Raw genomic sequence first — 24,852 nt, forward strand, 5'->3', positions numbered from 1 at the left:
AAAGAGCTGGCAGGGCAGTGACTGGAGCTTGATCCCCTCCGGCACCTCAGTGGCTTGAGATCCTGTCTCAGGGTCACGTTCTGGCCCTGCCACTCTCTCCTTCACACTTTTTTTTCCCCCAAGTATTTCTGTTTTCTTTTATTATTTAAAAAAATTTTTATTGGAGTATCGTTGATTTACAATGTTGTGTTAGTTTCAGGTGTACAGCAAAGTGACTCAGTTATACATATACATATATCCGCTCTTTTTTAGATTCTTTTCCCCTATAGGTCATTACAGAGTACTGAGTAGCGTTCCCTGTGCTGTACAGCAGGTTCTTACTAGTTATCTGTTTTATATACAGTAGTGTGTACATGTCCATCCCAATCTCCCAGTTCATCCCTCCCCAACACCCCTTCCCCCTTGGTAACCATAAGTTTGTTTTCTACAGCTGTGACTCTATTTCTGTTTTGTAAATAAGTTCATTTGTACCATTTTTTAAGATTCCACAGATAAGCAATATCACGTGATACTTGTCTTTCTCTCACACTTTCCAACCGTGTTGTGAGGTAGGCCAGGAAGCCCAGGCCCCGAGAGGGCCACACAGCCAGTGAGGGGGACCCGAACCCAGGGCTGCTTCCTCCTGTGCTGCCACCAGCCGCACTGAGGTGTCCTCTTGTCAAATCTAGGGAGAAGCAGGGACCATCATGTCCCTGTCACAGGTGGGGACGCTGAGGCCTCGTGAATAAAGATGCTTCAGCGGGTGGGGCAGGAGGTGGTGAGGATTAAAACCCAAGTCATGGGAAAGAAACACGCTGGGCATTGGGCCTGGCAGCCTCTGAGCAGCTCTGCCCGGAAGCCAGATTGAGAAAGAGGCCTGGAGGGGAGGCTCCGAACCCTGGACGGCCAGCCCAGCCAGGCCGAAGCTGCTGGGAAAAGCAAAGATGACAGGGCACCGAACTGACTCAGTCCTCCACGAGCCCGGCCCCAGCTCGCACCTGCCGTGTGGGCTCTGCTGCCCTTGTCCGTGCCTGCCGGCGAGCCGGCAAGGCCAGGCGGTACCACAGCAAGCCCGGACCTGCTGCCCACTGCCGCCTCTCCACTGCCCACCTGCCTGTGGAATCTGCCTCTTCCTCCCCTCCCCACAAAGCAGAAGCAGTGAATGACCAAGAGTTCAGCTCTGGTCCGGAACCAAGTGTGAGCTCTTCACGGAGAGCAGGCTGGTGGGATGGGCAGAGGGGTGAAGGCGCCCTACTTCTCCTTCCGGGCCTCCCTTGGGGCCTCACGGCCTTCACGACCCTCCCCGCCCCGTGGTGTGCAGAGAGGGGCCGCATGGGTGGGACTGCTGGCGCACCTGCCGTGAGCAGGGCGGTGGGGTGGTCAGGCCAGCCCTCCCGCTGGAGGGTCCCCATGCAGATGGAACTCCACGTGGCCGTGAGGGGCGGGGCTGAGGGCACCCCCTCCACCTCCATCCCCCTCAGGGGCCCGAGAGTCGCTGCGAACTAGTGTCTGGGTCCCTCCCTTCCTCAGGTTTGTGGGACCAGGGGACCCCAAGCAGAGGCCCTGCCTGAGTCTGTCCTCCGTGGGACCTCGGGCAAGTCACTCAGCTTCGTCAGCGGCTGATAATGAACTGGACAGTCCGGTATTTTAGCTTCCTGTCTATAAACACAAAGGCCCATAAGTAGCCTTTAATCTGGAATACAGTTCTCGACTGGAAAAACTATTTTATAAACGAGGCAGCGACATTTCCTGGTGCAGGTAAAGCGTCCTGAGGCGGCTGGACGCGGCAGGCACAGAGCGCCTGGAAGAGCGCGACATGGGGGCTTGGAAGTAACGTTTGCTGCAGTCACTATCACATCGTGCGCGTGGATTCCCGCCTGAAGTGCAGGCTTCTACAGAGCGTTCTGGGCCAAGAGCAACCGGCGGGGGGCGGGGGGGGGACCCTAATGTGCAGGGAGATCACCGGGGTGGCCTTTCCTACAACATGCTGCACAGCCGTCCTGTGGGAAGGCAGTTTCTAGAAAAAAATAGATACAATAAAAGCTTCACAAAAAGTACAAATGGGGTGAAATGTTCAAAGATATAATTCTTAAAACTATTTTTTCCATTGCTGATGGTGTTTGGGGATCATCTGACTGTCCAGCTTTTCACTTAAAATATTTAACATTTAAAGCTCATTTTTATCTGAAAAAAAAAATTGTGTAGGACTTCCCTGGTGACGCAGTGGTTAAGAATCCGCCTGCCAATGCAGGGCACACCGGTTCGAGCCCTGGTCCGGGAAGAATCCCACATGCCACGGAGCAACTAAGCCCGTGCGCCACAGCTACTGAGCCTGTGCTCTAGAGCCCACGAGCCACAACTACTGAGCCCGCGTGCCACAACTACAGAAGCCCGGGTGCCTAGAGCCCCTGCTCCGCAACAAGAGAAGCCACCGCAATGAGAAGCCCGCGCACTGCAACGAAGAGTAGCCCCCGCTCGCCACAGCTAGAGAAAGCCTGGGCACAGCAACGAAGACCCAACGCAGCCAAAAATAAATAAATAAATTTATTAAAAAAAAAAAAATTGTGTATTCCTGCCGGGCCTTTTCCTTCCAGATGGGAAGGTTGAGATGGTGGGTGGAGGTGAACACAACACGGATGATCTCACGTCCTCCCGTAAGGTACAGCCCTGTAAGGTAGGTGCCATCATCATCCCCACTTCATAGATGCGGAAACTGAGACCCAGAGGGGTAGTCACTTGCCCCAGGTGACATTCGTGGTGGCAGAACCTGTTCTTGTGTTTGGGGCCAGGGACCCCCTAACCTCCTGCTTGGAGGTTACCCTGGCAGGGCCTCTCCAGGCTGATTCCACCCCAGTGCCCCCGACTCCACTCCGGGCCTGAAGCAGGGCAAGATCTGGGAGGACGGGACAGAGCTGAGCCCTTAGGCCCACTCTCCAGGCTCTCCTGGAACGCTCAGCTCTGGTCACGGAGGGGCCAGCCTGATCCATCCCCCTACTCTCCCGCAACAGCACCCCTTCCCTACGCTGCAGCTTCAGGACTCCAAGCTTCATGCTTCTGCTTCCTGACACTCTGCCCGTGTGTCCACAGCCGCCCCCTCTCAAGGCCTGACCCAAGGCCTCAGGAAGGACGCCTCTACCCCAAGGGACAGAGCACTCTCGGTAGAACTCAGAAAACCCTCCTTCCAGAGAAGGGTCAGGGAGCTGGTGTGGAGGCAGATCCGGGGTGCCCACCTGCTGACCTTCCATCACCCAGGAGCTGGCTCCACCCGGAAGCAACAAAGACCATCACCTCTTAGAGGGGCTCACATTGTACTTTATTGATGTGTGAAGAGAGGCAAGGGCTTTCCAGTTAAAATATTTAACATTTACACCTGTACACACACATACACGCGTCCCCCCTTGGGGAAGGGCGAGATGGCTCTGAATACAGAGGAAGGGGGGAGGAGGAGAGGGTGGGGCAGAGTGCCCTTGACCCTGCAGGGGCGATGGGATAGGAGCACAGAGTGGGACGGAAGTGGGTTATTAAGAAGCATCTTGCTTACTAACATGAAGCCCCGTGCCCGCTAGAGCACGGACGAGGCCTCATTGGCTTAGAGGAGGGCCCACGGAGGGCGGGCACACAGTGCCCAACGAGCCGGCCAAGGCCGGCATCCCAGGGACGGGGCGGAGGTGGGGGGCCGTGCAGAGGGCCCCCAGCCCAGGCCTCTGCTCCCCGCTGACTCCCTCCCCGCCCTCTGAGAGAAGGAGGGTTTGGGCCTCAGCCACGGACTGACAGCCGTTACTGGCAGCGTCTCCTTAAACTACAGATACAATGTGCATCAACAGGGTGATCGCTCCTGACCCCTTGGGCAGACGCCTAGAGGTGCCAGAACCAATCCTACAGTATCTTTGGTTTGTGGGTTCTCTTCCCTACTTGAATCCTCCCTCTGTCCAGCCTCCAGGCTGGGGCCGGGGCTGGCCTGCTCGAAGGCCCAAAGCCCAGCCTGGCAGCCCTCGGAGGCCGGAGGTGCTGCCCGGGCGGCTGGCCAGCTTACTCACTGAGGTGCTGGGACTTGTAGGAGAGGATCTCGGCGGCTAGCTGCTGGGGGTCCAGGAGCTGCGGGAAGCGCCCCATCACGGCCTCCACCAGGTGCGGGGGGAAGACGCCACACAGCTTGGTGTACACGCTGGCTCGCTCCTTGGCCAGGCTGCCTGCCCCGCCCCAGGGGCCCCTGTCAGCCCCTGGGCCCGGCACCCGGGGCTCCTGCAGGACTGGGGTGGGTGGGCGCAGCTGGTATGGCTCAGACCAGTACTCTCGAGGTGGAAAGGCAGCCGGCGGGGGTGCATAGTCAGCAGGGACGCTGAAGTGGCCAGCACCCATGGCCCGGCTGAAGGCAGAGAAGGCCGGAGTGGCGGGGAGCTCGGCCCCATAGGGGCGGTAGCCGGCGTAAGGGCCCCGAGGTGGGCCCGGCTCAGCAGGGCCGCCTCCTCGAATCCCCCAGAGTTCTGACATCTGGCTCTCCAGGGAGCCAATGCCTGAGTCCAGGCAATCCTGGGAGGTATACGGGAGAGAGTCCAGGGTCTGCGGGAACCAGTCTGAGGGCCCAAAGCTGCTGCCACTGCCCCCACTATGTGGGAGGCTCCTGCCTGCCGGGGTGAAGGTCTGTGTCAGGCCTTCCTGGTGGGTTCCCGGGGATGCCTGGGCCCCCAGCTTCTTCCCATCCGGGCTGCACTGCTCATGCTCTGTGGGCAGAGAGCCGGGCTGAGAGGAAGGTGAAGGCCGCCGGCCACTTTTCTCCTTGCTCGGCGGCCTGGGGGGTGAGAGGAGGGCGTTGGCACGGAGCTCGTCAGCCACGGAGCGCTGGGGCCGGCTTGGCCGCTCGGGGTGGAAGAATCGGCACTTGATCCCATAGGTGCATTTCCTCCCTGGGAGAGAATTAAGGAGGGCTCTCAGCCGGGGGGCTCTAGAACCAGGGGGTGGGAGATGGAAGGGGGTAGCACAGGAAACATGGGGTTGGGGGTCCCCGAGAGAAAGAACATGGGGTGCAGGCCGACTTAGGCAAGAGAGGAAGGGGATGGCGTGAGGAGGGCCCTGGAGGGTGGAGCTGGGGGGGGGGGTCTTACCATAGGGACACGGTTGCTTCCTGTGCTCGGCCATGAGTGGCTTCTTACGCAGGAAGTTGTCCAGGCTCGGCCCGTGACGGCCCAAGGGGTCATCAGGGGGCATGAACCTGCGGAGGAGGTGCGAGACATGAAGGTGGACTTCCCAGGGCCGAGGAGGGGGCAGGACAGGAAGCCTCGCTAGCACGGAGAGGAGGGCAGCTCCTAAAACTGGTGTCTGCCCAGCACGACATCCCTGGGCTCTAGGGGGTACTGTTCCAAGGGAGTGGAGGAGGTCCCAGTCCAGAAGGCCGCAGCCATGGGCGCCTTTAGGGCGACTCTCCTACTGGGAGCTCGCTGAGGTCGAACATCTGAATCTAAAGCTGCATCCACTGGCCTCTGGTCAGAGCTTCGGTGCTGGGAAGTGGAGATGCTCTCTTGGAAGCACTGACCACATCCTGTCCCACATGCTCCTGCTCCTTCTCCATCCCCCAGATTAGAAAGCCCCCGTCTGGTCCCAGCCTGACCCTTCCCACGTGGGGCCTGCTGCCTGGGCCCAAGGCCACCGCCCCGCAGCAGAGCTGCCCCAGCTCCATCCCTCCCACAGGCACCTCCCTGCGGTGGCGGGAATGTACTTGTCGTTGACGAAGGAGTACATGAGCAGCCGCTCCTCGATGAAGCGCTTCCACTCCTGCCGCTCGCCCTGGAGGTCCCGGTAAGTGTCATTAGAGACCACGATGCCGTCGGACTCGAAGGCCAGCTTCACGATGAAGCGGTCGTCATAGCAGACCACGCGCTTGCCGCCCACGCGCCTCGACGGCGTGAACACCAGGATCTTCTTCTTCTCCAGGTCCCGCAGGATATGCTGGTCTGGGAGGCAGCAGGGGCGCACGTCAGGGCCCAGCCTGGACCCAGAGCCAGCTCGCAGGGCTCCCTGACCCCCCGGTTGCCAGACACAGGGCTCTCAAGGTTCCCCCAGGGCCGCGGGAACAGGAAGAGGTTCTGCAGAGGCCACTGCTGCGGCCCAGCCCCTCGCTGGGCCTGGCGCCTAGTTTGCTGCCCAAAGACCAAGAACCCCAGAGAACAGGCTAGCAGGTCCTGCTCAGGGAAGGCTCCTCAGTAGAGCTGGGCTGCCTCCTTCCCCCTCCTGGACACTAGGCGTGGTCGCGCCCAGCCTGTTCTCGAGGGATCTAGGAATGAGCCACGGCTTGAGCTGGGGCCAGAGGAGTGTCTCAACCAGGACAGAAGGACCCACCCAGAAGGGGCTGCTTTTCTTGGAGCTGGCGGCCCCAGCCAGCCTGCCCCCAGATCTCAAGACTTCCAGGGAAATAAACTCAGGTTCTCCTCCCAAAGGTTGGGGGCTCATGTAAGAGCAACGGTAGCAGCTGGCACTTGCTATGTATGTACCAGGTGTTCTTCTGAGCACTTACGTGTATTAACCCATGTGATCCTCACAACCAACCCTGCGAGTTTATCAAATCCTCACCGCATCCCGCGTCTCAGATCAGGGGCAAGTGGCTCAGAGCCAGAAGGGACTGAGCCAGGATTCTAGAGCCCAGGGGCTTAGCCGCCACACCACGCTGGCCCTGTGCCGTTGGGGACATGACAAGAGCATGCCACCATTAGGTGAGGGAGGTGCCCAGGACCCGGAGGCAGAGGTTGCCCAAGGTGATCTCCAAGGACCGCTGTTCAGAGCAGGGATGCTGAGGACAGCAAAAGCCAGGAAAAGAATGCTGGTCCCTGCTTGGGGCCTAGAAGCTGTTGCTCACACCCAGAGGGTCTCTACTGAGGAGAATCGGGGCTCCTGGGGCAGGGAGACCATGTCCCTTCAGAGGTGCCACTCACCTGTGATGGGCACATCGGGCCGAGGCTGCTCCTTCCTCCAAGATGGTACAAACACTGTGATGTCTGTGTGGCCCCGCTCCAGAAACCAGTTCACTGCCAGGAGGATACCCCGGCAAGAGAAGACCTCCTTGTTCCCGTGGCTGGGGAGGAGAGGAGGACGGGGTCGGCCTGCTGCTTCCAGGCCCGCACAGGAGGGAGGTGGGTTGCACTCCAGCCCCTGCCCAGGCCGGTGGAGCCGCTGGGCTCAGCCCCCCGCCTTCTGGCCGGGGGCCTAGGGCCTGTATTCCCTGCTGGTTCCCACACTGCCCGGGATGGCCAGACCCGGGGCTTTCCCTGAGGTTCCGTCTCCTGACAGTGAGGAGACGCCCAGGAATCTGGCAGCACCCACTCCCCACATGGGGAAGGGTCAGGCTGCTTACAACACACCTGGGGGTGGGGGAAAGGCACTGGGACCATGGAGACACAGATGTACACAGGCTGACTGAGTCACCACCCCTCCCTCGCCGGCTCAGCAGGGCTGAGGGTGGGTGCTGGGAAGGAGAAACCAGATTGCTCCGGATTAAAGTTGGATTACAGTTCAATCCTGCTCAAACCGCAGGGGCTGGGACTGAGGAGGGCGAGGGACACAGGGCAGGAGGCAGCTGTGAGGCCTTTCGTTCTGAAAGTGAAAGGAACTGCTTTTCCTCCGACTGCCAATTCCCCAAAACGCCTGGACTCCCTGTTCTCTTCTTGCCCTTTTGGAGAAGGCATGACCCGAGGCAAAAAGATGGTCTGGAAGACTCTGGGGACTCTGCCAGCAGGAGAGCTGGGAAATGGGATATCCCCCTGCCGTGGACCAGACCTCACCCCATCCAAATGTGGCTGGGTCAAGAAGCAAGCCCTGAGGTTGCTCTGGCTCAGCTTCTCTGTCTGAAAAATGGGCCGGGTGGTCTGCAGCCTCCTTAAGAAGGGCCCATGTCAGTGGGACAACGTTCCTGTTTTCTTGAGGCCAAAGACAGTCCAACAAAGTGGAGGTTCCAGCTGGCTTCCTGGGAATGGAAGGGGGCTCCCAGGTAATACTGGGTATCATGGCAGGGCTCCAGGACCAGGCTAGGGGGCTGGAAGGGGTCAGCTGGGGCTCTCACCCCGACAGTCCCTGCCCCTCAGTGTACAACTCAGACTCTCATATTTGGCACATAAAACAGAATAAGCGTTACGCAAAAGAGGCAACTCCATGGCCGACCACATCCTGTGGCTGGCTTGGGGGCGGTAATAGCTGGAGCCCCAAGAGAAGTAGAAAGGGAGGTAGGGCAGCTGGCGGGCACGGAGGCTGTCTGGGAGTGAGGTGGGGGGCTCCCAGGGCTGAAGGTCTCCGTAAACTGTAGGTGAGGCAAAGTCCAGCCCGAAGGTAGGGCTCATCCCCACCAGGTGGGGCCTCCCTGCCATCCGCCGGCCTGCTTATAATAAAAGTTAACATTTACTGAGAGCTGTGAGGCAGGCCCTGATCTCCATGCTCAATACTGAATCACCAGCAAGTCTCTGAGGAGGGTACTATCATTAAAGGGCCCTGGCCCCCCCCCCCCAGTTTTTTTTTTTTTTTGCTGTGCTGCGTGTCATGTGGGATCTTAGTTCACCGACCAGGGATTGAACCCGAGCCCCCTGCATTGGAAGTGCGCAGTCTTAACCACTGGACCACCAGGGAAGTCCCACTTGCCCTTTTATTCAGGTGTGGAAACTGGTCCACAGAGGGCAACCAGTTGCCAGCATCACACAGTAGCAGTGGTCCAACCGAAACGCAGACCCAGAGGCTGTGCTCATAGCCACCACTGGTGCTGATGCTAAGACAGTACAAAGACAAGTGCCAACCCTGACAGCAGGCCCGGAGCAGGGATGGGTGGGTACCAAGCACCTGCTGGAGGCCAGGTACATCTCACACCTCCTTGCTTCATCCTTACAAGGCTCTGAGACTCATCGAAGGTTCCCTGGCTACTGGTAAGAGGCAGAACTTGAACCCACATCTGGGGGTACTGGATTGCCTTCCTGCCCCTAACAGAAGAGCTGAGGTTTATTTAGGAAAGAAAAAAAAGCTCCCAAACTTGAGTTTGAACAAACTGTTCAGAGGGTGGGTTAGGCTGGGAACAGGGAAAACCATGCATCTGGCAAACTTCTCTCCTCTGTCAGGACCAGGTGAGGTGTCACTGCCTCTGAGAAGCCTTCCCTGACCTGGCAGGATGGGTCAGGTCCCAGGTCTGCCTTCGCAATGCCCAGTGCTTCCCCCTGCCCTAGGCCTTCTGTCTCCCCAGAAATGTGGGGATGGGATCATCTCTGCCTTGGATCCCTGTCTCAGGTACGCAGTTTGCACATGCATTTACCTGCCTCCTTCTATACACACGTGTGTACCTGCATATGCCCCATCCCAGGCCAGCACCTGCAAGCCCTGGGACTTCATGGGACACCGGGGCTTCCAGGACAGTGTACTGCTTCTGGGCATCAGAAACCCTGGCTGGGGACAAGTCTGCTCTCAGCCGCCCTAGCCCCCAGAATATCCCTTAAGCAGGTAGTCAGAGCCTTAGTCTTGGGAGAAGTAGAACACATGTTCCAGTCTCTCGAGTCAAGCCCAGATCCTGCCCTCCCAAGCCAGGAGTGCCTCTCTACAGCTAACTTTAGTCCCCCTCCGCTGCTGTGGAGGAAGCTGTGCTGGCACAGGAAAACCAGACATCCTCCCATCCCACACCACTGTCCTGTCGGCCCAGAAGGTCAGGGCCTCTCAGCCTGTCTAATGAGACACTGGTTAAGATGTGTGATTCTGTAGGAGACTCCAGCTCAGCGGCTCCCGCCCTAGGGCAGAGGGCAGGGCCAAAAGGCAGGCTACCCAGGTGAAAAGATCTGCCTGGGCTGGGCCCAGCTAGTGGAGAAAAATTCCCTTAGAAGGAAACAGAGGTGAATTTCCCCACGATTTGCATATGGCAGGGGCTGGCCCGCCTGCCCTGGGCGGGAGGGGGCAGAAGGGCAGGAACCCTGCAGCAGCTGAGACAGGAAGTTTGAGGCTGGAATTCCCCTCCTGCTACTGCCCCAGCTCAGAAAACCCCTGCGGCTCGGCCTCTGGCCACCCACTGCACCACCTGCCCCTCCTCCCGCCCAGGCCCCTCCTCCTTCTGCCGGGACACAAACACACACAGCACATGGCTGCCCCCGGGGCTCAGCGCTCCGGCCCACGCCCCTAGAGGAGGGAGTCACTGACTGATCCCAGCCAAACACTGCTGGAGCCTGAGGGATCCCCTAACTCTCAAAGCACATATTGTGACCAGCAGCCGCTGGCCTGTGGATGCCAGCTTTCCTCAATTTCCACCTAGGCTCAGTCCATTTCAGAGATGGGAAGACTGACCCAAAAGTGGCTGGAAGAGGGCCACCTGCGCACCTGCTGAGCTGGGCCAGGACCAGCCAGACAGCTGAGCTGGGCCAGGTGGGCCAGGTGTGGGAGGGGCAGAGGGGCAAAGGCATAGAGAGGCCTTAGGCAGCCCACCTGAGAGACCTCAGGGAAGCCAGGGAAGGAGCCCTTCCCACTCCACACCTGTGTCTGGGATCTCCCCATCCACACCCACAGGAACTTTTCCTTGTGAACCATCCACCCAACCCTGACTCACCAGCCTGCCTTGAAAGGACTGGGAGAAAGCAGGGCCAGAGGGCAGGGCCTGGATGGAAGGGAAGTCTGGGCTCCCTGGGGTCGGCGGCAGCCCTCCCGCCACCCCCCACCCCCCCAAGGCTGAGTCTGCCTAGGGGAGAGGTGGGATGGTTACAGGGGCTGAGTCCTGGCTCTGTCCCCTGGGGAGCCCTCAAGAGCCCAGTCCAGCACAGGTGGCTCCAGCAGAAGTGACCCAAGTCACTGCTCCCCTGGAGCCAAAGCATCAAGCTACCCACCCACACCCCTGATGTAGAGCCAGATCCTTGAGGTTACTCTTGGTCACAGCTACAAAGACCTCAGTAGCTGGGTCCGCTTCCATGGGAGCCCAGGTCTGGGACAAGGCCTCAGCAGTCCCAGACTCTGAATAATAGTAACAATAACAACAACTACTACTGATTAATGAGCCCTTACTTCTCTCCAGGTTCTGTGCATTCACTCCTCACAACCACCACCTGAGGGGTGGGTTAGCCCCATCTCATGGAGGAGGAAAGAAGGCTCCTATGTAGTAAGCTGGAGCCCACAGTCTGATCCCTCTTGAAGAGCATAAGGTAGCTCTGGAGACAGAAGGACCTGAGTTCGAATCTTTGCTCCGGCACTTACCAGTCGTGTGACCCTGAGCAACACTCTGAGCTCCCTCAAACAGCCCTAAAACCCACTTCCAAGAAGCCATGAGGATTAAGGGAGCCTCCTGGCACACAGTAGGGCATCCATAAAGGGCTTCCTCTAGACCAGTCTGGAGAAGCGGTCAAACTCCTTCCTGAAATCCTCTCTACCAGAGGTGCAGAGACACACGGCTACTATTCCCGGCCACAGTCTTGGCCACAGAAGTGACATGTACCTCATAGCCACGTTGCTCCCATCGATGACCACGGGCCTCAGGTCACTGCCCTCCTTGTCCTCCTCGGGGGGAGAGGGCTCCAGGATGGGGGCCTTGGGGTTGCCCCCACCCCGGGGGACCAGAGGCAGCTGAGGGCAGGGGTCCGGCGATGCCTGGCGCTCCCGCTCGGCCGCTGACCCATGTTTCACCAGCTCGCCCAGCACAGTGTTGGTGTCTGCCTGGACCCCCAGCTTCTGCAGGACACTGTGGATCTCAGCAGATGAGTAGCCCAGCTTCCGGAAGAAGTCAACCTTCATCTGCAGCTCTGCAGTCCTTGCCTCCTCAGCCGTGGACTCCTGGGCTGGCCTGGGGGTCCCTTGGCAGCTGTGGCCGTCTTCAAGCTCCCACAGACTCATGGTGGGGTGGCTTCCTGGGTGGGCCTCTCTCTCCACCGGCCACTCACAGCTCGGACTGGTGGAAGGCACTTGTCACAGCTCCTGTATGACAACCACGAGGGTTAGGGATGGGGAATGTCTCTCTCTCTCTCACCCCTCTCCTGACCCCGCCCCATCCAACAGGATGAGAACAAGCGGATTGGTGGCAGTATGCAAAATGTAAAGCCATCTTCCGTGTTACCTCTGTTATCCTCTCAAAAGCCCTCTCAGCTAGGGAGCATCATTCCCTTAATACAAAGGCGGAAACTGAGCCACAGACGTTAAGAACTTGCTCTAGGTCATCCAGCTGTTAGCTGATGGCGCAAGGATTTGAACTTAGGCAGTCTGACTCCTCCTCCCACCCCACCCCCCAGCCCCCCGTCAACCCAGGGGACCCAGAGGTCTTGGGAGGCCTCCGAGGACCTCGCCGCGCCCCGACAGCTGCGGGGCGGGGCTCTCAGATGGAAACCCACTGGGTTGGAACTGCGCTGGGGGGGGGGGAGGGGGGGCTTCCCCCTTGAAGCCATCGCCTCCTCCCGCCCGCCTGCCCAGTGCTCGGAGCTCAGGCCAGGAGGCGAGGGGCCCGTGGCCGGACTCCCGGACCGGGGGAGGGGAAGTTTCCGGGGCGACCCACCAGAGAGAAAAGTTGCTGGGAAACTCTGGTTGGCCTCCGGGCTCGGTGACGCTGAGGGTGTCCCGGCCCAGAGCCTCGGGAGCGCTCTATTCCCCCTCCGGACCTCGGTCTCCCTACCCCCAGGATCCTCCGACTTGGACTAAGTTGGGAGGATCCTGGGGGTAGGGTAGGCCGGAGCCGACCGGCCCCACGTCCCTCCCGCTCAGGTCAGTCCCAGCCAAAGCCCTTCCCATCCGCTCCTCCGCCCGCCCCCTAAGCCCGCACCCGCGCCCCCTCCCCGTCGCGCGCGCCTCACCCTGCAGTGCGCCTGCCGCGGCCGGCGGCATCTCCATGGGGCCGAGTCCCGGGGGCCAGGCCGGCGGCGCTTTTATATGGGGCGGGTGGGCGAGGAGGTGGCGCTCGGGACCATGACGCGGAAGCCGGGCGGGGGGGGGGCGGCGAGAGCCGGCCCGGGCGGCAGGGGGCGGAGCGGCCATCGCCCCTTCCTGCTCCGCCCCCGCCCCGCCCCCGCCCCGCCCCGCCCCATCCCTCCCCACCCCGCCCCGGCCTCAGGCCCCGCCCCCGCAACCCGAGAGCGCCAGGCCTGGCCAGGAATCCGGGCAAGGGCGCGGGCAGCTGTCCCTTCCGTGAACCTCTAGCCTCCCGCGGCGAGGAGAGCTGCAGGGCAGGAGTGCACGGCCCGCAGGCGTAAGGTAAGCCCAGGCTGAACCAGGTACGCGCACCGAGTTAGGCACGGGCAGACCTAGTGTACGGCGATACAGGCACAGGTACAGCCGCGTACTTTCAGACCTAACTAAGTACGCCGAAGGTACAGTACGGGACACAGGCCTTGGTCCACACACACGGCTGGAGGCAGAGCCATAGTTATCAAGACAGGTACACCCAGGCAGGCACTATTCGCATTGCGACAGGAACACTCAACAGGTACACCGTGATTGGAGCAGGTACACAGAGCTGGGGCCCCATCCAGGGCCAGGTACAATTTTTTCTGAAATAAGGACCTTGCCAGGATAGAAGGGCAGGTACAACCTGCCTTGTCCCAGCTAGAAAGACTTGCAGCCAGGACCAGGAGCTCCCATTCCAGGGCACCAGGTGCCACCTTTGTCGCTTTTGAAACCACCAATGATCCCACCTAGCCAAGTCCCTGCTTTGTTGTCTGGTCATCTTTAAAGACCCCCAAATACCTCTTCTTCTGTGTCTCCCAGGCACAGGACCCCAGGGGCTGGCCTCCAGGAGAGGGGGAAAACGAGGCTCCTTCCGTTGTGCCAGCACACGTGCTCACCACTACTCCTGCCCAGTGCTGTGTGTACTGTAGACGTAATCTTCAGAACAGCCCCTTTTATAGTTGGGAAAAATTCAGTGAAGAGTGCAGTATATTTAGACATTCATTCATTGTAGTAACTACCTTTACGGTAGTAAAAATATTAAGTAATGAGTCCAGGTTAATAATCATAATGATGATAAGTCAACCACAGCGATAATGCCTCGCATTTATGGAGTACTCGCTGGGCGGCAGGCACTGTGCCAGTGCCTTGCAGACACTTCCGTGCCTTTGCATCTCCTATCTCAGCCCCGGGAGTGCCCTCCCCTTCTTCCCTCCCTACTGCTGCCTGGCCAATTCTATTCCTCTTTTTGATGATGTCACCTCCCCTGTGAGGCCTGCCCAGACTCCTTTGGTGCTGAGTTGCTTCCTCCTCGGTGCTCCCACAGCACCCTGCCTATGACCCTACGTGCCGGATTGTGATTGCCAGCCTGGACCGCCTCCTGGGCCAGGACCGGGCTGGGACTCCACCCGTACTCCCAGGCCCTGTGCTGCCCAGCACTGTGCCAGAGGGAGCCAGCAGGACTGGGCGATGAGTCACACAGCTCCGTGTCCTCCCAGAGTGAGCTGCAGTCTCGCTCTCTTCCGGCTCATGAAGGCGGCTCTTTCCTGAGAAGCTGACTGTCTTCTGCAGAACCCAGGACTGCTCTGGGGAAACCCTGCTCCACTTCTAGCTGGATTTTGCAAACTTTGGCCCGAATCCCCAGGAGCCCTCTGGATCTAATGTGCTCAGCCCACCCGCTCCCCCCACCCCCCAACCCCCATCCCTTGAACGCCCGTCTCAGTGGCTGGGCTTGCCAACTTCCTTCCTGGAGCCTTCCTGCTCTCCTGCCACCTGCTTGCACCTGGCTAGCCTGAGTGGGGTCTGCAGAGCTCCAGGACTGGTCGCCCCCTGGGCGGGGAGGCGAGGAGAGGCTGGAGAGAGAAAGGTCCCAGGAATTACCTAGGACTTTGGTAGCTCCACCAGGCAGCTCAGACTGGGAAGGACACAGGAGCTAGGTCACCACTGTAGGAAGTGTGGGCAGGCTGCCCCCAAGCCTTAGCAGTGTGGCCGCAGAGGTTCAGTTCCACAAGCCCTCCTGGAAATGGAGAAAGGGCCAGATCCCTCCCATGTTTTGAGGCTCCTAATATATTTTAAAAAGACTTGTTGGACTTCCCTGGCGGTCTAGAGGTTAAGACTCTGCGCTTCCACTGCAGGGGGTGTGGATTCGATCCCTGGTCAGGGAACTAAGGTCCCACATGTCACACGGCATGGCCAAAAAAAAAAAAAAAAAAGACTTGTCACACTAGGAGCTATAAATATTGAAGTATGTTTTAAAATTCAGTTGAACAAATGAACTCTTTCATCATGTATTCAAATGCAGTGCAGTACATTTGGGCTATTGACAAGATAATTGGAGGGTTTGTTTTAAAAATATATTACTTCCTCGGAGAAACGGCTGATTCTAGGGCTGGGACAGGGAAAAAAGTGAGCTTGGAGTGTCTTGTGGTGCCAGAGTTAGGAAGTGCCCCAAACTCAAAAGGGTAGGAGTGTGTCAAAGGGACTCGGGAGCCAAAAGCTCCCAATGGCCAAAGCTGCAACAATTAGAGCAATAAAATAGATAATGGAGTATTAGATAGTAACCCAAAGTATAAAATCCATATCCCTGAGTTGGTACCGGTAGAAATAAATTGTTGAATAAATAACTAGCTGAGTGGGGCCAGGGTAGAGACAAATCTTACAAATAACACATGTAGGTTCTCCCTTCTCCAGGCTAATTATCCTCTCCTCTTCCTTTGAATGTGCCCTGGGCTTAGTGACTTGCTTCTAAATAACAGAGTAGGGAAAGGGAACAATAGGAAGTGTATGGTGGAGACACCTGGCAGACACCACCTTGACGGAGTGATCACGGTTACCACCACCCCATGATAAGTCAAGTGGCTATCATGTGTCCCCAACAGTATGTGATGAGGAGGGCAATTCATCCCTGTGGTATTCTTCCCCAAACCTGTAACCCCAGAGAAAAACCTCAGACAAACTCCCATTGAAGGCCATTCTACAAAATACTTGATCAGGACTCCTCAAAACTGAAAGGGTCACGAAAAGCACGGAAAGACAGAAGCAGACCAGAGGACACGAAGAGACACGCCGGGTGGATGCAGTATAGTTCCTGGTTGGATCCTGGAACAGAGAGAGCATTAATGGAAAAGCTGGTAAAATCCAAATAAGGTCTGGATTTTAGTTAATAGAGATGTACCAATGTTTTTTTTTTTTTTTTCTTTGACAAACGTACCACAGTGGTCTGAGATGATCACATTAGGGGAAACTGAAACTAGGTGAGGGGTATGCGGGAACTCTCTGTACTATCTTTACAACTCTTTTGTAAATTGAAAATTAATTCCAAAATTAAAAAGTTTATTTAAAAAATATGTATATAATTTCATGGGCCTTGTAGGTAAGAAGGTCAGATGGCTTTGTTCATTTCTATTGGTATATATCTATATATCCTATATATCTATATATCTATATCTATAGCTATATCTATATCTCTATATATCCTTTTGGTCTATGAGGTCCTGGCCAGATGGCGCCCCCTCTTCCCCCAGTTCAGCCACCCCTGCTCCCTGTTCTTTGCTGAAACTTGAATGCTCACACTCTGGACTGTTAGAGCTGGAAAGCCCCATAGAGACTGATTATCCCAGAACCTTTATTTTATAGATGGAGAGACAGAGCAGGAAAGGGACTTGCCTCTGGCCACATGGCAAGTTAATTTCGGCAAAGTTGAGAATGGGACTAGCCAGGCTTTCTCCATCCCAGGCATCCCTGGCCCCATTTGCCAGAGACAGGGAGATCAGACCCACACAGGTGCTCAGAAATACTGGTGACTTACCTGAGGACCTGATAAGGGCAATGCCTTACTCAAAGGAGTAGTAGAATCTCAGGTGTCTGTTGGAGAGAGCAGTGGCAGGGGACCCCTTTGGCCTCACTGTGTGCTTGCTTAGCCAGTGAATCCCACCTGGTTTTGAAGATTTAGGAAGAGGCGGGGTCTGAAGGCAGGCAAAAGGGTGAGTTGGCTTGTCCCCCTACCCCCACTCCCACTCCTCCCCAGCCCCAAAGCCACTGCACTGAAGGGGCCAGAGAGAATCCTGCAAGGCCCTGATGGTGTGCAGAACCTTGGGTCCCCAGTCCTGGGGTTGAACACTCCGCAGTCTGTACTGGGGGGGCACAACTTTGGTGAGATCCTTGAAGCTACCAGAGATAGCTTCCCTCGGGCCAGGAGAGTCCAGGCTGGGCTGAAGTGGTCCTGCTGCTGATCTTGCTGGGGTGGACATTCATGCCCTCTGGCCGGAGATGGGGAGGGGCCTGCCCCTGTCCCGCTGCTGCCCATCTCACTGTGTTTCCACACTGAACTGTAATGGTCTGGGGCACCACTGTCTCCCCACCTCACTGTGACTCCTTGAAGGCGGGTCCCTGGGACACGACCTGGCACAGATGTTGGTAAATCTGTGGTGAGTCAGTGAACGAGGCAGCCGGGGTTCCAGGTATGTTTTGCTGTGGACGTCTCTGTTGCTTCCTCTTTGCCAAATCCAGCTCACAGATGTCCTCTTGTATCTGAAAAGGGCAGGCATAGGCCTGGGAACTGGGGAGTCTGAGGTTCACCTGGGCCTCCAGCTGAGCCATGTCTGAAAGGCTGGGTGGGAGTAGAGAACTAGAAGCTTCATGCGTGAACTTGCATCTGGGCCAAGTCTAACCACAGCTGGGCTGACGTCGACTCACGTGGTCAGTGTGGCCATCCACAGATGGGGTTGTCATTGAGACTAGTTCACAAGATCCTGGAGGTCACTAATGTGCAGCTCACATGCTGGTCAGAAGTTCTGAAGGGCTGTTTGAGATATCGCTGGTTGATAAACACACCACAGGAAACTTGCTGGTGTCTCTCCAGCACCCTTCGATTCCCCCTTCCTATTAGTGCTGGGAATTTCCCAGCCATGTGATCTGGTCAGAAATGACCCCATTCCAGCAGTGGGGCCTAACTGGCTTAAGCAAATCAATACATCTTATCCTTCAGGTTTGGTAATTGGTCAGGAAAGGGTATGTGACCCAAATCAGGCTAACCAGGTTAATGAGTCTCAATTCTGTGTCTTTTCTTTATGTTAACCGGGCAGCAAGCTCTCTGTTTCTTGCCAATCACAAGTGAGAAAAGCAAGTAGTCCCAAGAGTTTCTGGAAGCCACCTTGTGACACTTCAGAGGAGGCAGAGCCAAGAGACTAGAAGAACATTGGTCCTCTGTAACAGCTGCTGGATCGAGCCTTGCCTGAAGCTATTCCTAGTTCTAGACTCTTTGCCTATGTAAGCCCATAAATTCTGTCACTCACAACCAAAAATATCCTTTATAATGATAACAATAATTACTTAATATTTCTTAAGTATACAATAATTACCTAAATACAGCTTAGGGGATAAAATCTTACAAAATGTGAGGTCTGTGGGGATGGTTTGGAAATAATAAAATAGACTCTTAGTGGTGAAAAGGTCAGCAAACTGCTGATCTAATTCAAGCTTTGCTACTTGGCACATGGTAAAACGAAGGCCCAGGGAGGTCATGAGATTTGCTTGAGGTTTTATAGCTGCTCAGGGCCTCCTGACAAATTCTTGATGTTTAATGATAATCATTGGAATGCTTGAATTTCTATGCATTCCCTGTGAAATCATTGCTTTGTGTTTTTCTTTCTTCTTTTGTGTGTTTTTCCAAGAGACAGAGAAAGAATGGCAATAATCCTCTTCATTTTGCAAACAGGGAGGCAGAAGCCCAGAAAGGCTTACAGATTTGCCAAGAGCACACAGAAAGGCAGTGGTAGAGCTGGTCCTGGAAGCCAAATGTCCTGAATGTTATTTCAGGTTCAGCCACCTCCACCTCTCCTCTTGCGCTAGCCACCTCTGCCTCCTTTAGGGCGGAGTAAAATGAAGGGTATGGTGGGGTCCCTTCATCTGGCCTTGCTTCTCAGCTGCTAAGTGATTAAAGAGGACTTTGAGTTGTACAGGCCAAGGAGATGATTGTAGGCCCTGGCAGATCGTCCTCCCGCCACCAACCTTAGGAAAACCAAGGCTGTAAGGCTCAGAGAAAACTCAGGATATTTCTGTTGCCAGCGCCTCCACAAGGGAGGTCAACCTGGAGAGATGGGAGGCTGTATGCATGAGATTCTGGCCTCCCAATCTATGTGACCCCACCTCTGACACCTACCCTCTCCTCCCCAGAAGCCTTCCACGACCCCCAACATTTTCAGTAGGCACAGGATTGATATGCCCGGTTGCACAGGCAGTGCACTGCACAATTTGGATTATGATCTCAATGGCGCCCCCTGGAGTTGTACAGTTCGCAGCTTGCACAAACATACAGGATGAGCCCAGGTTGTATTTCTCAACATGTTTGAATACTCCAATTGTTTTTACAGAGATCAATGACCTCACAAACCCTTTTTCGAATAAAGAAGATAATTTCTTTTTTTTGCAAGGTAAGAAGATATTTTGAGAAAATTTATTTTATTTTAGATCAGTCTGATTCCAAAGGTTGTATTAGAAAGTGTATATTTCATAAGATTTGTTATTTTAAAGGCTACTTTTGACCCTTTCCTATTTAATAAATTATGCCAACTGTTTAATAGAATTTAAATTAATTTTATGAGGAAAATTAAGATTTATAGACAAATGAATTGAAAATATCTTGTTAGGCTTGATTTGGAGACTGAATGTGTGCTGAAATTGTCATTATAGATTGAAATTTAACTACATGCTATGAATTAAAAAATAGATTTGCTTTCAATACATGGGAGTTCAGAATTTTGGCATCTTGTGCTTCATTTTTGTGATTTATTTGGTTATTTTCAAAACACATTTTGTGCTTTGTTTCTAAACGAAGAGATAAGAGAGAAGATATCTCCTCAAATAACCCATTTCAGGTATGAATATTACTGTTATTAGCTGTTATTTCCAAAAGATGAAAAGCTAAAATGGCTATATTCTCTCTTTTTCCTGTTGGTTTTTGAAGTACTAGAGGCATCTTGATGTTATACACAGATTTTTTTTGAACAGGTGTTACATAAACAATGTAAAAGGTTCAAAAGGTACAGGTGTGTTTTGAGTAGAACCAAAATCTCCTTTCCATGGTCCTTAAAGTGTTTCTGTTCTCCAGGAACAACTGAAGTTAGCAATTTCTTGTGTATCTTTCCAGATAGAATCTATGCAGCTACAAGCAAATATTTGCTCACGTACATTCTGCTTTGTTTCTCTTTATTTTTATACAAACGAGGCCCTCTCTACAACCAGCTGCACCTTGCTTTTCTCACTTCCTAATAGACCTTTGAGATAATTCCATAATTTATTTAGGCAGTTTGTGACTGATAAGACATTTAGGTTGTTTCTGACCTTTAGCTATTACAAACAACACTGCAAGTAGACCCGCATCTGCTCACCATTTTGCAACTGCACAAATACATAGTAGGATGAATTCATCTTGCTGGGTCAAAGAGTGTCTTAGTTTGCTAGGGCTGCTGTAACAAAGTACTACAAACTGAATGGTTGAGCAACAGAAATTTATTATTTCACAGTTCTGGAGGCTGGAAGTCTGAGATCAGGTGGGGCCAGGTTGGCTCCTTCTGAAAGCTGTCGGGGACAATCTGTTCCAGGTCTCTTCCATGGCTCCTGGTGGTTTGCTGGCACTTTTTGGTGTCCCTTGGCTTGTAGCTGCATTACGTCATCTCAGCCTTGATGTTCACATGGCATTCTCCTTGTGTGTGTGTGTCTATGTCCACATTTCTCCTTTTTATAAGGATAAACAGTCATGTTGGATGAGGACCCCTCTCCACTCCAGTATGACCTCATCCTAACTAATTCCATCCGTAATGTCCTGATTTCCAAATAGGGTCACATTCTGAGGTACTGAGGGTTAGGACTTCAACATGTGAATTTGGTGGGGGGACACAATTCAACCCATAACAGAAGGCAGGTGAGTGCTGACCTTTAGAAGAATACTGCTAAATGGCTCTTCATAGAAATCGTACCATTACCTTCCCACCAGCAATGATGAAAACGGCCCATGTCACCATATCCTTGCCCCACCGTGGTCACCAGACGTTTTGATCTTTGCCATCCTGGTGGATGCAAAATGGTATCTCATTGTATTTCACTTACTGTAAGTGAGAATGAAGGTTCTTTTTTCTTACATTTGAGACCAATTTGCATTTTGGGGGCTGACTAGTTGTTTACGTCCTTTTCCTATTTTTCTATTGAATTATTGGTCTTTTATCCTTACTGATTCATAGGAGCTCTTTAAAGATAAGGGAAATTAGCTCTTTGTGATAGATTTCAAATATTTTCCTTTCCTATTCAGCTGTCATTTGACTTTGTATGTGTGTTTCTTTTTTCTTTCTTTTTTTTTTTAAATTTATTTCTTTCTTTATTTTTATTTTTGGCTGTGTTGGGTCTTCATTTCCATGCGAGGGCTTTTCTCTAGTTGTGGCAAGCGGGGGCCACTCCTCATCGCGGTGGGCGGGCCTCTCACTGTCGCGGCCTCTCTTGTTGTGGAGCACAGGCTACTGAGCGCAGGCTCAGTAGTTGTGGCTCACGGGCCCAGTTGCTCCGCGGCATGTGGGATCTTCCCAGACCAGGGCTCGAACCCGTGTCCCCTGCATTGGCAGGCAGATTCTCAACCACTGCGCCACCAGGGAAGCCCTCTTTTTTCTTAACTCAGGAAAAATTTTCAATTTTATGTAGAGAAACAGATCATTTTCCTGTATGGTTTGGGGTTTTTCTGTGATACGTAAGAAGGCCTCCATTCTTAAGATTATGACACAAATACGCCCATTTTTTTCTGACACATTTATGGTTTCTTTTTTTTATGTATAGTTAAAAAAAAAAATCTGTTGGAGGGAGTTCCCTGGTGGCCTAGTGGTTAGGATTCCGGCTTTCACTGCCATGGCCTGGGTTCAGTCCCTCGGTCGGGGAAGTGAGATCCTGTAAGCTGCGTGGCACAGCCAAAAAAATAAATAAAATAAAATAGGTTGGAATTAATTTTGGCACAGGTGCAAGGTAGGGACCCAATTTAGTTATCCTGGTGGATTCTTGGCGGTCCCAACAGTATTTATCAAATAACGTGTGAAAATTATGATCAGATGTAAGCAGTGTGTAGATAGGAGGAATTTACAGAAATATTTTCATTAACTTTTTTTCCCAATTAACTTGTATTTCAGCATCAAATTTTGTTTTTTAGGATTTTTGTCTTTAACCAGTGATCTATGATGGGTATAGACTATAAATTTGTTATTATAATAAAAATAATTTTAAATTGTTTCATAGGCAAAGCTACGCCAGGGGCTGGCAGTGTTCAGCTAAGTGATAAGAGGACTGAGTAACTGCGAATCACCGTTTGACAAGCACTCAATCTCTCAATCAAGCAATGCCCTTTAAACAATTAATACAATGTTTGTTTTTTGTTTTTTTTTTGGCTGCACTGCACGGCATGTGGGATCTTAGTTCCTGGACCAGGGATCCAACCTGTGCCCCCTGCAGTGGAAGTTCAGAATCCTAACCACTGGACCGCCAGAGAAGTCCCAATACAAAGTATTTCTTAACTGATTAAAATACAGAAATTGAAACATAACCCAGTACTGCATTTAAAGACATGAATCCCCTGGGAAAACTCCTCAAGCCCTTGTTGGTTCATCTGAGGGGGTTAAGAGTTTGAATCCCAACTTCACCACCTCCTGGCCCTGCCACCTTGGGTAACTTGCTTGACATCTCTGTGCCGCATTTTTCTTCATCTATAAAATGGGGAAAGCAATAAGAGAAGGTTCTGTAGGGCCTGAAGTTTCTGCAGTTTGTCGGGGGGGGGGGGAATCTTAAAAATTACAAATGTAAAGTGAAATGATAGACTAAACTCCCTGAAGTAAAATGGAATGGGGATGGATGTAAAATGAAAAGATTTTTCATGAAAAAGGTTTTGGCTGAAGGTTCAATATAATCCCATGTTAAGATGGCTGCCCCCAAACTAATGTGATCTCAGGCTGCATCTTTGGCGGTATAGATTGAGGATGAGGGAGGTGATAGCTGGAAGGTTGGGTTCAATTCTGGTTGCCATACCTTTGAGGGGACAGGGAGAGACCAGAGGCCAATTTGTGGAGGGCAAAGGATAGTGAGGAACTGGGGATCCTGACTTCAGAGAAGAGAGACTCAGGGGGCAGAGACGGGAGCACCAATAACCCTGCCTGCTCCAAGGGCAGAACGCGGAGATGACAAGGCACTGAGAACCAACTCTGACAGAACTGTCCCACAGGGAAAAGGATTGTGTTCAGAGGTAGTGAGCATCCTATCACTGGTGGTATGCAAGAAGAATTAGGATTCCTGCTTCGAGCTCTCAGTTTCAGCAAAAATACTAGACCTTACTGATAAAACATCCTTGTTGGCTATATATACACATATTGTAGTCAACAAGTATGTAGTCCATATTTCCCCTATTTTAAGATGTACTTTAAGAAATGAATATTACTGAAACTGGGATTGTCTTACAATCAGTGTGTACACTTAGTGAATAATGCATCCTTCTTTCTGAAAAGTTGTTATTCAGGCATTTTTGAATCAGCAAAATGAAGTGTACAATTTGGGAAGTTGTTCTGACAATCTGTATTTCATCTTACATTTGCCCTATTAGAACGTATGTCTTGAACTAAAAGAAATCTATCTAAATAAATGATGTATATTAAGAAAAAAATACAGCCTTCTCTTCATAGTGAAGCCATACTCAATCTATTGAATCTAGCAGCTGGTGACATTCCACCTTGTCACTGCCATCCTGGCATCAGAAATGGAACAGAGATAGGCTATTAAACCGGTTTTAACAAATTCAGGGCAGAAGGTTCTTGGCTGGGGGAACAAAATTCCACTTATCAAGAGATGTTATTCCTTCAAAGGATGAGAACCTGTTTCTTCATAAAGAGAGTTTGGAGGGAGCTTTTTGTTCTGCAAGGCCAACATCTGGATTTGACTATGTCCATCCTCAAAAGGAGATTTCTCATAATGGACCGGACTCCGAACACTCAGAGCATAAGGACCGGTGCGTTCTCAAAAGGAGACACTTCCTGAGACGCGTGAGGGCCCTCGTGTCTCCGCAGCGCCAGCTCTGGAGGTCGGGGGAGGGCCCCGCGCCCTTTACGTCTAACTTGCACGCTGAAAAACTTTCCGTCACCTTCCGCCTCCCCGCCGTACTCCGGGAATTTGGGACCTGAATTCATTTAAAAACACTTGTGGTTTCAGGGAGGCTCTTTTTTATTATAAGGCTGCCAAGGAGATCTTACCATGAAAGACCATTTGAGAGACGAGAAAGAAGGAAGCCAGGCCAAGGCCGGCGCGGGCTGTGCGGTGGGTTTGGGAAGGATGCTACGCGGAGCCCGGCCACCTGCGGACCGCGCAGGCGGGTACATGCCCGCTGAGGCGGGTTCGAATTCCGGCCCTGCGGGTCCTTTCCGACGCGACCTTGGGGGAAGTTGTGTAACCTCTGCGCCCCACGACGCGCTTTCCTGGAGCCCGGAACTGGAACGAAGCCTCTGGAAGCCCTGACATCAGAGGTGACGCGAGTTTTCGCAGGCGATGACTAGGCAAAACCCGTTGCCACTCCCTTTCCCGAGTCCCGGCCGCGCGGCGCGGGCGTGTTACCTCTGACCAGGTGTTTCTGGCTCCTTCAGCAGCTTCTCTACGGCCCCGCACTCCAGCGCCCCCGGGGCCCGCCAGACCCTCCCTGCCTCCTCGGCGACACCGCCGGGCCTCTGATAACACAGCCCGTGGGCTGGGCTGTGGCGCCCCCTCGTGGTGACCTCAGGGAGGCGGGGCACGAGAACCTTATTGCCACATCTCAACCAAAGGAAGTCCTTTCTGGGGTCCAGCCTCGACCTCTCCTGGGGCCGTTTGAAGCATGAAAGTCAGGTCATATGGAGTCCAACCGTTCCTTTTCGAGGTTGGGCCGGGCCACCTTGAGGCCCAAATGGAAGGGACCACCTGGAGTGGGACCCTGCCAGCATTTCTCTGCCGAAAGGGCCCTTTGAGGAGTCAGGCTAA

At 53.7% G+C, this 24,852-nt stretch overlaps 1 protein-coding gene and 1 long non-coding RNA gene across 3 annotated transcripts; one reads left to right on the top strand and one right to left on the bottom strand.

Moving 5' to 3' along the window:
• Positions 1–3,270: 3,270 nt before the first annotated feature.
• Positions 3,271–12,833, bottom strand: ZC3H12A (zinc finger CCCH-type containing 12A). Of its 2 annotated transcripts, none has more exons than XM_061184481.1 (6): positions 12,744–12,833; positions 11,402–11,877; positions 6,903–7,042; positions 5,693–5,927; positions 5,082–5,188; positions 3,271–4,883 (listed from the first exon to the last, which is right to left on the bottom strand). In XM_061184481.1, exons 2-6 carry the CDS (start codon positions 11,794–11,796, stop codon positions 4,009–4,011), a joined length of 1,752 nt encoding a protein of 583 aa, XP_061040464.1. In that variant the 5' UTR covers positions 11,797–11,877; positions 12,744–12,833; the 3' UTR covers positions 3,271–4,008. The 2 variants fall into 2 exon arrangements, with proteins under 2 accessions (XP_061040464.1, XP_061040465.1); XM_061184482.1 differs by lacking the exon at positions 12,744–12,833 and adding an exon at positions 12,449–12,536.
• Positions 12,834–13,021: 188 nt separating this feature from the next.
• Positions 13,022–23,290, top strand: LOC133088726 (uncharacterized). Its single transcript, XR_009700541.1, has 4 exons — positions 13,022–13,140; positions 17,916–18,099; positions 19,203–19,262; positions 22,102–23,290. It is a non-coding gene; the product is annotated as an uncharacterized LOC133088726 (long non-coding RNA).
• Positions 23,291–24,852: the final 1,562 nt, after the last annotated feature.

Source organism: Eubalaena glacialis, chromosome 3, assembly GCF_028564815.1.
Source record: "Eubalaena glacialis isolate mEubGla1 chromosome 3, mEubGla1.1.hap2.+ XY, whole genome shotgun sequence".
Lineage (NCBI taxonomy): Eukaryota > Metazoa > Chordata > Mammalia > Artiodactyla > Balaenidae > Eubalaena > Eubalaena glacialis.

What these genes read in the sequence shown, in the direction of transcription:
- ZC3H12A (XM_061184481.1), bottom strand. Translation starts at nt 11,796, where the DNA reads ATGAGTCTGTGGGAGCTTGAAGACGGCCACAGCTGCCAAGGGACCCCC. An exon ending in GGGAGCAACGTGGCTATGAG is followed by an intron (nt 7,043 to 11,401) that starts GTACATGTCACT and finishes TCTCCTCCCCAG; the next exon opens with CCACGGGAACAAGGAGGTCT. An exon ending in GAAGCAACCGTGTCCCTATG is followed by an intron (nt 4,884 to 5,081) that starts GTAAGACCCCCC and finishes ATTCTCTCCCAG; the next exon opens with GGAGGAAATGCACCTATGGG.